The 12,050-nt window shown below is 45.9% G+C and overlaps 1 protein-coding gene across 1 annotated transcript in view; it reads left to right on the plus strand.

The window, feature by feature from the left end:
* Positions 1-12,050, plus strand: part of LOC121290470 (MAP7 domain-containing protein 2-like) — a 103,662-nt gene that overhangs the window by 34,853 nt on the left and 56,759 nt on the right. The window contains exon 3 of the mRNA XM_041210909.1: positions 7,980-8,095. Coding sequence (XP_041066843.1) covers positions 7,980-8,095 — 116 coding nt within the window. The remainder of the gene's footprint in view (positions 1-7,979; positions 8,096-12,050) is intronic.

Raw genomic sequence — 12,050 nt, forward strand, 5'->3', positions numbered from 1 at the left:
GACACGCAAGGGACAGATAGCTCTAGTGGGGATGGGGTGAAATAAGACTAAAAGGGCATAAAAGGTATGGATTTAAAAATAATGGAAATAGTTGGGAAAAGAAAAATCTATATAAATTATTGGAAAAAACAAAAGGAAGGGGGAAGAAACAGAAAGGGGGTGGGGATGGAGGAGGGAGTTCAAGATCTAAAGTTGTTGAACTCAATATTCAGTCCGGAAGGCTGTAAAGTGCCTAGTCGGAAGATGAGGTGCTGTTCCTCCAGTTTGCGTTGAGCTTCACTGGAACAATACAGCAAGCCAAGGACAGATATGTGGGCAAGAGAGCAGGGTGGAATGTTAAAATGGCAAGCAACAGGGAGGTCTGGGTCAAGCTTGCGGACAGACTGAAGATGTTCTGCAAAGCGGTCACCCAGTCTGCGTTTGGTCTCTCCAATGTAGAGGAAACCGCATTGGGAGCAACAAATGCTGTAGACTAAGTTGGGGGAAATGCAAGTGAAATGTTGCTTCACTTCAAAGGAGTGTTTGGGCCCTTGGATGGTGAGGAGAGAGGAAGTGAAGGGGCAGGTGTTGCATATTTTGCGTATGCATGGGGAGGTGCCGTAGGTGGAGGTTGAGGAGTAGGGGGTGATGGAGGTGTGGACCAGGGTGTCATGGAGGGAACGATCCCTATGGAATGCCGCCAGGGGGTGAAGGGAAGATGTGTTTGGTGGTGGCATCATGCTGGAGTTAGCCGAAATAGCGGAGGATGATCCTTTGAAAGCAGAGGCTGTTGGGGTGTTAAGTGAGGACAAGGGGGACCCTATCATGTTTCTGGGAGGGAGGAGAAGGCGTGAGGGCGGATGCGCGGGAGATGGGCCGGACACGGTTGAGGGTCCTGTCAAATACCGTGGGTGGAAAACCTCAGTTAAGGAAGAAGGAGGACATGTCAAAGGAGCTGTTTTTGAAGGTAGCATCATCAGAACAGATGTGACGGAGGTGAAGGAACTGAGAGAATGGGATGGAGTCCTTACAGGAAGCGGGGTGTGAGGAGCTGTAGTCGAGGTAGCTGTGGGAGTCGGTAGGCTTGTAATGGATATTGGTGGACAGTCTTATCACCAGAGGTTGAGACAGAGAGGTCAAGGAAGGGAAGGGAAGTGTCAGAGATGGACCACGTGAAAATGATGGAGGGGTGGAGATTGGAAGCCAAATTAATAAATTTTTCCAGGTCCCGACGAGTGCATGAAGCAGCACCGAAGTAATCATCGATGTACCGGAGAAAGAGTTGTGAAGGGGGCCTGAGTAGGACTGGAACAAGGAATGTTCCACATACCCCATAAAGAGACAGGCATAGCTGGGGCCCATGCAGGTACCCACAGCCACACCTTATATTTGGAGGAAGTGAGAGGAGTTAAAGGAGAAATTGTTCAGTGTGAGAACAAGTTCAGTCAGATGGAGGAGAGTAGTGGTGGATGGGGATCGTTCGGGCCTCTGTTCGAGGAAGAAGCTGAGAGTTTGTTGTGCTCCCAAAGCTCTGGCATGCTATTGTAATAATGAAAACGAAACACAATGAAGTGGCAGTATTACAAAAACACATTATTTTTCTTTAGGGTTTGTGATCATGAAGATTGCAATTTAAAAGTATTCAAGCAAGCACTGTGAGACGAATAGGCAAGGACGAGACTGACTCTCCTGTATTATTGCTGTGGTCACACTGCCCTCTCTCACTGCTTGGACAGAATGGTGAGCCAGTAGAGCGAGGTGTCGTGGATGATGCTGCCAGTGTCAGAGGTCATATTGCAGCGCAATTCAAGGGAGAGGAATAAATCATGAGGAAAATTCCAATTTGTTTCTTCAAAAAAGTACTGTAGCATTGGTTTGAAAAGAGAAACTTGCATTTAAGGCTAAATTCATAGTGGCCTGGACCCCTTTGTCCATGTCCTGCATTTTCCCGTGGATTGCTATCCTGCTTGCTGTAGCCAGGCGTCGAAAGCACTACTACTGTGTACTCACTGATGAAGCCCTCCCCTAAATAAACACACATTGCTGGCGACTGCGTGGACCTCATTATATCCAGCTACATCTGGGGAAGAAAGTGTTTGTCCCCTGGAACCAATCCTAGATTTTGCAGATTCCTCCAATGCAAACAGAATTGCAGTGCCCTTTCATTCTGCTATTTGAATATATTTGCCCCAGTAACAAGGCATCAGTAATTTGCTTGCTGCATTTATGATAGGCAGAGTACAGGCCATACTCAACCGTGCTTACAAAACCCAAAACAAAATGTATGCCATTAGATGTGATTCTGTGATTGGACAGCACTTGCTGAACAATCATGACAGTGCTAATAGTTACGTTAACAACCAATTTAAGATAATCAGTTGAGCTCATAATGTGGCTCATCTACACTTGCTAGAAGCAAGATACATTCATAGGCAGGGACCCGTTCTCTGGAAATAAAGAAATATGTTCAAGCCTTAGGCCTTTTCTTGAATTACCCTAGAGCTTGGGGAGCCTATAATTCCCCATTGCTTTCTCCATCTCAATGCCTCAGCCAAGGTTGCCTTGCCAACCTTTTCTCCTATAGTCTAAATTGTTGTGATTGTTTGAATTTTGACATTCTTGCATTTGCCCTGATATGTTCAAGATGAAAGGCTTAGGTAACATGTCTGTCTTCTCAGCAGTAACCATTGAATAGTGAAAAGCCAAAGCTAAACACTTGAACCGTGAGACAGAGATTCAAATTATATTTTTAAAATTGAATTTTGAAAGTAAGCAATGTCTCTTGTATGAAAACGGATAGGTAGGAGGGGGATATAATGGAGCCAGGATGATTAGAAAAGCACATCAGAAGTGAACCATTAAGAGCCACATCTTCTTTAAGTTCCACCTGCTGAGTGCAGCCACCCCCATCAGCCCCACTCCACCATATCATACCACCCAGTCCCTCTCAGCTGAAAGCAAAGAAAGAAAAGAGAGAAAGAAGCAGAAGAGGAGAGATAGAGAAACAAACCTCGTCCTCCTCCTCTTCTCAGGCACTCCTTCAGGCTTGAGACTGACTGGTTTCCACTCCTGTTTGATGGGCTCTATGATGTCTGATGAACGGGGACACGTGCTGTTTGAAGGATTGGGTAGATGGGTTGTTTGGAGGTTTGCATGCTCCTCTGATGCCTTGACTTCTGCACATTCCCAATAAAGCCTCTCAAAGTGTCCAGTGCATTCCCAAATGAACCTTCTCCATTTTGGTCGGTCACAAGCCAGGGTCTCGCATGAGTTGGTGGGATGTTTGATCTCTGCAGGGATACTTTGAGGACATCCCTAAAGCATTTCCATTGTCCTTCTGGGGATCTCCTGCCATGACCAAGTTCTGAGTAGAGCAGTTACTTGGGGAGTCTGGTGTCGGACATACGAGCGACATGTCTTGCCCAACAGAGCAGGTTTGAATGATTAGCACTTTGATGCTGGGCAAGATGGTTTGAGAGAGGTTGCTGTTGTTGGGACTCCTTTCTTGCTACAAGATTTGGAGGCCCTCGCTGGAGAAAGAAACAGCAACATGAAGACAGCAGAGACAGGCTAGAGAATGAGCCATTGATTAGGGTATTGTTTTGCTAACCTTTGATGCAAAATGTCCCAGAGCCAGCAGGGGGCCATTCAGCCCCTCGAGCCTGTTCAGCCATTCGGTGAGCTCGAGGCTGATCTGCAACCTAACTGCATATACCCGCCTTTGTCCCATATTCCTTAATACAGGCTTGTCCAACCCGAGGCCCACGGGCCAGATTGTGGCCCCCGAAGCCACTGTTCAGAATTCCGGTAAGAGAGGGAAGTGAGGTTGAAGATCCTGCAGGAGGCTGTTCCTCCAATCACAGGCCATTACTCTCCTGTGATGGCTGCTGATAAGCTCACTCATTCATGTATCTTTCCGAAATCTACTCATTGGCCCTTTGAGTGAGTAAAAACTGGATATGTCTCCCCCTCCCCGCCCATGCAAAAAGGTTGGAGGAGCCTACCTTAATACCTTTGGCGAACAAAAAACCTCAGATTTAAAAGTTACAATTGATCTAGCATCAATTACCATTTACAAAATAGGTCCAAATTCCTACCATCCTTTGCATGGAGTGTTTCCTGATTTCATCTTGTTCTCTTATTTTTACTCTATACTCCCCAGTCAGCCAAAATAGTAACCCCTCGATTAACGTTCATCATTGAAGGTTTCCGGATACTCCTCTGCTGCCCTGCCAAAAAAAAAAGAGATGGAAAATAAGGCAGCATCTATTGTAAAATGTATCTCACTGTCACCTTTTTTCTGGTATTAACTTAAGGGCTGAAATTTTGCCATGGAGGTGGGAAAAGGAGCTGGGCTTGTCTTCGAGAACCCGGCACTGGTGGGAAACTGGTGAAAGTAACGATTTTCATGTGGGTGAGCCATTAATTGGCATGGAGACAGGTTCCCTGTCCAATTATGGGGGCTGGTGGGCTCTTAAATCTGGAGGGCCATTCAGACACCTTCCAGCTTCAGAGTAGAAGCTAACTGCAGTATAAGGTGAGTACATGGGAGGACATCTCAAGAAGGTGTCCTGTCAGCCACGTTTTAGAAACCTTGATAGAATACAGAAAAAATACAGCCATTGGAGGGGGGATCTCGTCCACAAGGTGGTCTTTGGCTATGCCCCCACGCAAACAGGGAGGGCCTGTAACCCGGTCAGGAGCACTGGCACCCTAGTTTGCCACTGGGTGCCTGCCTTCAGGCATTAGATTAGCCCCTTTTCACATCGGAAAACTGGAGATCAACTGGAAAACTCCCACTCTGCCTCCATGACTTACCTTCAACACCATCTTAATGGGTATAATTGCCTGCCCTGGCTCATGGGAGTGGCTGGCCTTTCTGGGCTCCAAACTTACCTCTCTTAAAATGGCCAGTGCTGGGAATGGCATTCTGAGATTGGTACTCCAGTATTTTCAGACCACCCCCCCCCCCCACCGCGACCCCAATCCATTCCTGACCTGGAGGGGGCTCAAAAGATCTGCCCCAAGAGTCCACATTTGAGAGAGGGCCACATTGCAATTACACAACCTAGCAGAAAGAGGTAATTACTGTGTTAATGAAAACAGACATTGCAGAAATGTTCAGCAGGGTCACCAACCCGACATGTAGGTGCCAGATTTGCACCAAGTGCAATAACGGGTGTGAAAAGCGATGTTTTACCCACCGGCCACAATGACAGGTTTTCACGCCATAATGTCCGCTTCCCACCTCATTAATTATGCAGCCACAGGAAACACGCCCTCTCGCTGCCGGGCAGCCTCTGAATCGCCCACCACACCGTTACCTCACTCTTCCCTCACCCCAGGGGCCATATTTAAACTGCAGCCGTACACACAGTTCTCAATGCTCGCAGCCCAGGACTGCTCCAGTGAAGATGTGGGCCTGAAAGCCAGGAAGAGTTCAGTGACCCATCACTTTTGGAGGCCGCAGTGATGTCCTCTACCCCTGCTCTGGCCGCAGGAGGTCCAGCAATCTCACCACTCCGGCTTGGGAGGCGGTGACAGTGATGGTCAGTGCCAACATTGCACAGAAGAGGTTGGCTATCCAGCGCAGAAAGAGGATGACTGATCTCATCCGTGCTGCCAGGGTAAGGCAACCATCTCATCTCTCTAAACTCACACACTCACAAGCCCATCACACATTCCCTGGTATCTCACTCACTGCCAGCCCAAGGGACATCACCACTCACTCTCTCACAGACACCCTCACATCTCCATCTGGCCTCATCTCCTCTGGAGACTGCCTCCTCAGCCCTCACCATCTTGAGGCCACATGTCTCCCCACACACATCCCCTGGTTACCCCTCTTCCCCAGTACAGCCCCCCGCCCTGCAGCCTCTTGCCTGAGGCCTCTTCCCCCCCCTCTTCCCCAAGCAAGCCCCAGCCCTGCACCCATTGGAAAACCACCTTATGGCTGGTCTGGTAGGTAGAGACCTGCCCGTGAGCCCCTCTAAAAGTGATGTGCTGTCTGTGAAGCCTGGTACTGATGACCACAAGTGCTGCCCGAAGCAAGGTAGGCAGACAAACCTCGAAGTCCCGAGTGAAGTGCAGCTCGCCAGGTGCACGTCGCTTACGTACAGTTGTGAAACACGTGGGTGTGCAATCACACTGACATGCCTGGATGATCCAGCATAGGGGGGGTGATTCTGGTGAGCAGGAATTATAATGAGATGATAAAGTGTTGAAATCTGATATCCGATGGTGGGAAACGCAGCCCGTCATTGATTGATGGAGCGGACGATCGCAAACTGGTTTTATGACGATGTGAAACCGATTTTTGCCATCTCCTGATATTTTCCGCTCCCACCCACCATGATGTTCACCGCCATTGGGAGCGGAAAATCCCAGCCCTTAACTCTGTTTCCCTCTCCACAGTTGCTGCCAAACCTGCTGAGTAATTCCAGCACTTTTTGTTTTTATTTCTGATTTCTGCAGCATTTTGCTTTTGTATAATTGCTACGTGATGGGGTTTTCAGCAGCTTCTATTAGAAATAGTAAGTGAACATGGAAATGGAAAAAAATGGTACTTCGGTCTAGGGGCTGAATTGCATCTGCAGTTGCTTGTCCAAATATCCTCTGACCTGCACCTCAGCAGATGTCCACCTCGTCACCCCATGTCCCAGAACCAGAGAAGGTTGGCCCCTATTCTGATATTGTTTCTGTTCAATATTCAATGCAATTTGAAGTCTAAATGAATCAGTTCTTGTGTATACTGCACAGTGGTGCTGGTTGATTGGCAACTACTTTTAGATATATAATTCTTATTATTAGGAGCAGTCAGTTAGTTTCCCCAGAATTAATAAAATAATGGAAGCAGCAGTATAGGCACTTTGCTATTGTTTTAGGTGTGGTTGCTGAGAAAGAGAGACTGAACTGAAGAAAGAAGCTGTAAGTATGAGAGGGCAGACATTTTGGAAGCATTGTAAATAAATTCCTGTTCAGACGTATAAACCTGGGGGAGAATTTTCTCCCCGTTGGGAGCAGGCGTGGAGCTGATCGCCACCCACGATCGGCTGCGTGCCGCCATTTTACATGGGCAGGCCAATTAAGGCTCGCCTAGCGTGACGCGTACCCGCAAGCGCTCAGCGGTACCTGTGCGGATGGTGGGGGGGGTGGTGGGGAGGTGGGGGGAGGAAGGAGAGTCGGGGCCTGTGCTTTTTCACGCATCATGGAAAGAGGGCAGAAATCTCCCTGAGGCACGGAGCTGTCTCCAGGAGATTAACTTCAGTTTCAAAGTTTACAATAAAAAATGTTTAAAAAATCATCCCCACATGTCCCCTCATGTGATAGCGTCACATGAGCTGGGACATGTTTATCAAATGTTTAAAAAATATTTAATACACTCTTCATGAAACCTTACCTGCCCATGCATGAGGTTTCATGAGAAATGCGAAGGCCGCCTGTGCTCTTTGCCTGTCTGCCAACCTTAAACCTGACAATTAGGTTAATTAGTGTATTAATGGCTTTAACAGGCCTTTGACAGTTCGGCGGGCTTGCAGCCGATTCTAATGTGTGCCCACCGAAAGAAAGATCGGAATGACGCGCGGTTACTCGGGATGCACGCCCAACATCACCACGCATCATTGTACGTGTCGGTGTGCGGGGACGGGGCCAGCACGCCGAACAGAAGATCCTGCCCCCGGTTTGTCATCTCTGCATATCTCCAAGGCGTAAAACACAACACGCTGGTCATGGAACCAATTTTCAGTCTTTGAGTTTAATTCTCCTTGCATCACCAGAATTTAACACATCCAAAGTTCTGCCTAGAAAATGGTCTAAAGGAAATTCAAGATTCCCGCAGATTACTTGTCGCTAGTCCAAATCCAAATTCACTTTTGAATTTTGGACAGAAGTTACAATAAATAACTCCAATGTGCCCATGTTAAGCTTTTTTTCTTTCAGTTTTATTAATGTTTTAACATATTTGGATTCTATATATAAACAAAAACCTTTTTTTTTAGACAGAGAAAGTGAAAAAAGATAAGAGACAGCTATCCCCTGGGTCAGTGACGTCCACACTCCGAAGATCTCAATCTCCAGCAAACATGTCCAAGAGGTCATCTTCACCTGCAATGAAGTGAGTTGTAATGTTTATTGGCCAAAGATCAAAGTGTGCCTTGGTTCAGGGTGCATTTCCATCTCCGAGTCAGTTTATGGATTGGAACATAAAGATGAGCAGGATTAGACCATTTGGCCCATTGAGCCTGCTCCACCATTCAGAACAATCATGGCTAATGTTGTGATTCAGCTCCACTTTCCCGCCAACTCCCCATATCCCTCGATTCCCTGAGAGACCAAAAGTCTGCCTATCCCAGCCTTAAATATATTTGTCGATGGAGGATCCACAACCCTCTGGGGTAGAGAATTCCACAGAACCACAGAATTGTTACGACTCAGATGGAGGCCATTCAGCCTATCATGTCTGCCCCGGCTGTGCCATTCTCCTGCCTTTTCCCCATTACCTTGCAAATTGTTTCTATTTAAATAATCATCTAATGCCCCCTTGAATGCCTCGATTGAACCTGCCTCCAGCACACTTCCAGGCAGTGCATTCCAGACTTGAACCACTCGCTGTGTGAAAAAGTTTCTTCTCACGTCACATTTGCTTCTTTTGCAAATCACTTTAAATCTGTGCCCTCTTGTTCTCGATTCTTTTACGAGCGGGGAACAGTTTCTCCCTATCTACTCTATCCAGCCCCATCATGATTTTGAACACCTCTGTCAAATCTCTCTTAGCCCTCTTCTCTCCAATGAGAACAGTCCCCAGTTTCTCATCCCTGGAATCATTCTTGTGAACCTCTTTTGTACTCTCTCCAATGTGTTCGCATTGTTCCTATAATGTGGCACCCAGAACTGTACACAGTACTCCAGCTGAGGTCTAACCAGTGTCTTATATAAGTTCAGATAACCTCTCTGCTCTTGTACTCTATGCCCCTATTAATAAAGCCCAGGATACTATATGCTTAATTAACTGCTCTCTCCACCTGTCCTGCCACCTTCAGTGATCTATGCACATATACACCCAGGTCTTTCTGCTCCTTCACCCCTTTCAGAATTGTACCCCTTATTTTGTATTGTCTCTCCATGTTCATTCTACCAAAATGCATCACCTCACACTTCTCCGTCTTGAACTTCATCTGCCACCTATCTGCCCACTCCACCAACTTGTCTATGTCCTTTTAAGTTCTATACTGCCCTCCTGGCCATTTACAATGCTTCCAAGTTTTGTATCATCTGCAAACTTTGAAATTGTCCCCTGCACACCAAGATCTAGATCATTAATATGTATCAGGAAAAGCAAGGGTCCCAATACTGACCCTTGGGGTCTAAAGCCTCTACTACAAGCATTCCTCCAGCCCATAAAATGTTCATTGACCATTGCCCTCGGTTTCCTATTACTCAGCCAATTTTGTATCCATGTTGCTACTGTCCCTTTTATTCTATGAGCTATAACTTTTCTCACAAGTCTGTTGTGTGGCACTGTACCAAATGCCTTATGAAAGTCCATGTACACCACATCAACAGCATTACCCTCATCAACGCTCTGTTACCTCTTCAAAAAACTCCAGCGTTAGTTAAACATGATTTCCCCTTAAGAAATCCATGCTGGCTTTCCCTAATCAACATATATTTTTCCATGTGACTACTACTTAGGCCGTAAGACCATAAGACATAGGAGCAGAAATTAGGACATTCGGCCCATCAAGTCTGCTCCACCATTCAATCATGGCAGTTAAGTTTCTCAACCCCATTCTCCTGCCTTCTCCCCGTAACCTTTGATTCCCTTACCAATCAAGAACCTATCTATCTCGGTCTTAAATACACTCAACGACCTGGCCTCCACAGCCTTCTGTGACAATGAATTCCACAGATTCACCGCTCTCTGGCTAACGAAGTTTCTCCTCATCTCCATTCCAAAAGGTCTTCTCTTTACTCTGAGGCTGTGCCCTCAGGTCCTAGTCTCTCCTACTAATGAAAACATCTTCCCCACGTCCACTCTATCCAGGCCTTTCAGTATTCTGTAAGTTCCAATCAGATCCCCCCTCATCCTTCTAAACTCCATTGAGTATAGACCCAGAGTCCTCAAACATTCCTCATATGTTAAGCCTTTCATTCCTGGGATCGTTCTCGTGAACTTCCTCTGGACCGTCTCCAGGGCCAGAACATCCTTCCTGAGATACGGGGCTCAAAATTGCTCACCATATTCTAAATGTGGTCTGACCAGAGCCATATAAAGCCTCAGCAGCACATCCCTGCTTTTATATTCTAGTCCTCTCGAAATAAATGCCAACATTGCATTTGCCTTCCTAACTACCGACTCAACCTGCAAGTTAACCTTAAGAGAATCCTGGACCAGGATTCCCAAGTCCCTTTGCACTCCAGATTTCTGAATTCTCTCCCCATTTAGAAAATAATCTATGCCTATATTCTTCCTACCAAAGTGCAAGACCTCACACTTCCCCACGTTGTATTCCATCTGCCACTTCTTTGCCCATTCTCCTAACCTGTCCAAATCCTTCTGCAGCCTCCCCACCTCCTCAACCTATCTTTGTCCCTCCACCTATCTTTGTATCATCTGCAAACTTAGCCAGGATGCCCTCAGTTCCTTCATCTAGATCATTAATGTATAAAGTGACAAGTTGTGGTCCCAACACTGACCCCTGCAGAACTCCACTAGTCACCGGCCACCATCCTGAGAAGGACCCCCTTATCCCCACTCTGCCTCCTGCCAGACAGCCAATCTTCTATCCATGCTAGTACCTTACCTCTAACATCATGTGGCACTTTATCAAATGCCTTCTAGGAACCTAAGTGCAGTACATCCACCAGTTTCCCTTTATCCACAGCGAAGAACTCCAAAAAGTTGGTTAAACATGATTTCCCTTTCATAAACCCATGTTGATCCTGCCTAATTACCCTGAACTTATGCATAACAGCTATAATAGTAGCTTCTAACATTTTCCCTATGACAGATGTTAAGCTAACTGGCCTGTAGTTTCCTGCTTTCTGTCTCCCTCCCTTTTTGAATAATGGAGTTACATTTGCTATCTTCCAATCTATTGGAACCTTTCCCAAATCTGGGGAGTTTTGGAAAATTAAAACCAGCACATCAATTCTCCCACTGGACACTTCTTTTAAGACCCTCGGATGAAGTCCATCAGGACCCGGGCTCTTTTCAGCCCGCAGCTCCAACAATTTACTCAGTACCACTTCTCTGGTGACAGTAATTTTCCTGACTTCCTTCCCCATTTCCATTTCCTGGTTTACAGCTGCTTCTGGGATGTTACTTGTATCTTCTATAGTGAAAACTGATGCAAAATACCTGTTCAATTCATTTGCCATCTCCTTGTTTCCCATTATCAATTCTCCAGACTCACTTTCTATAGGACCAACACTCGTTTTGTCAACTCGTTTCTTTTTAAATATTTACAGAAACTCTTACTATCTTATATTTCTGGTTAGCTTTCTCTCATACTCTAATTTTTCCCTCCTTGTTAATCTTATAGTCATCCTTTGATGTTCCGTATATTCTGCCCAATCTTCTGACGGTCCACCTATCTTTGCACAATTATATACTTTTTCTTTAAGTTTGATACTATCTTTAACCTTCCTAGTTAACCACAGAAGGTATGTCTGTCCCTTGGACTTTTTCTTACTTGTTAGAATGTATCTATTCTGTGTATTCTGAAATATCCCCTTAAATCTTTGCCGCTGCATCTCTATTGACCTATCCTTTAACCTAATTTGTCAATTTACTTTATTTAGCTCTGCTTTCATGCACTCATTATTGCCCTTATTTAAGTTTAAAAACAGTCTCAAACCCACTCAAACTGTATTAAAATTCAAGCATATTATGGTCACTGCTACCTAGGGATACCTTCACTCTGAGATCATTAATTAATCCCATCTCGTTGCACAATACCAGGTCTAGTACAGCCTGCTCTCTGGTTGGCTCCAGAACATGCTGCTCTAAGAAACTATCCCAAAAACATTCTATAAGCTTCTCATCTAGGGTATCTTTGCCTATCTGA

The sequence above is a fragment of the Carcharodon carcharias genome, chromosome 18 (genome assembly GCF_017639515.1).
Source record: "Carcharodon carcharias isolate sCarCar2 chromosome 18, sCarCar2.pri, whole genome shotgun sequence".
NCBI lineage: Eukaryota > Metazoa > Chordata > Chondrichthyes > Lamniformes > Lamnidae > Carcharodon > Carcharodon carcharias.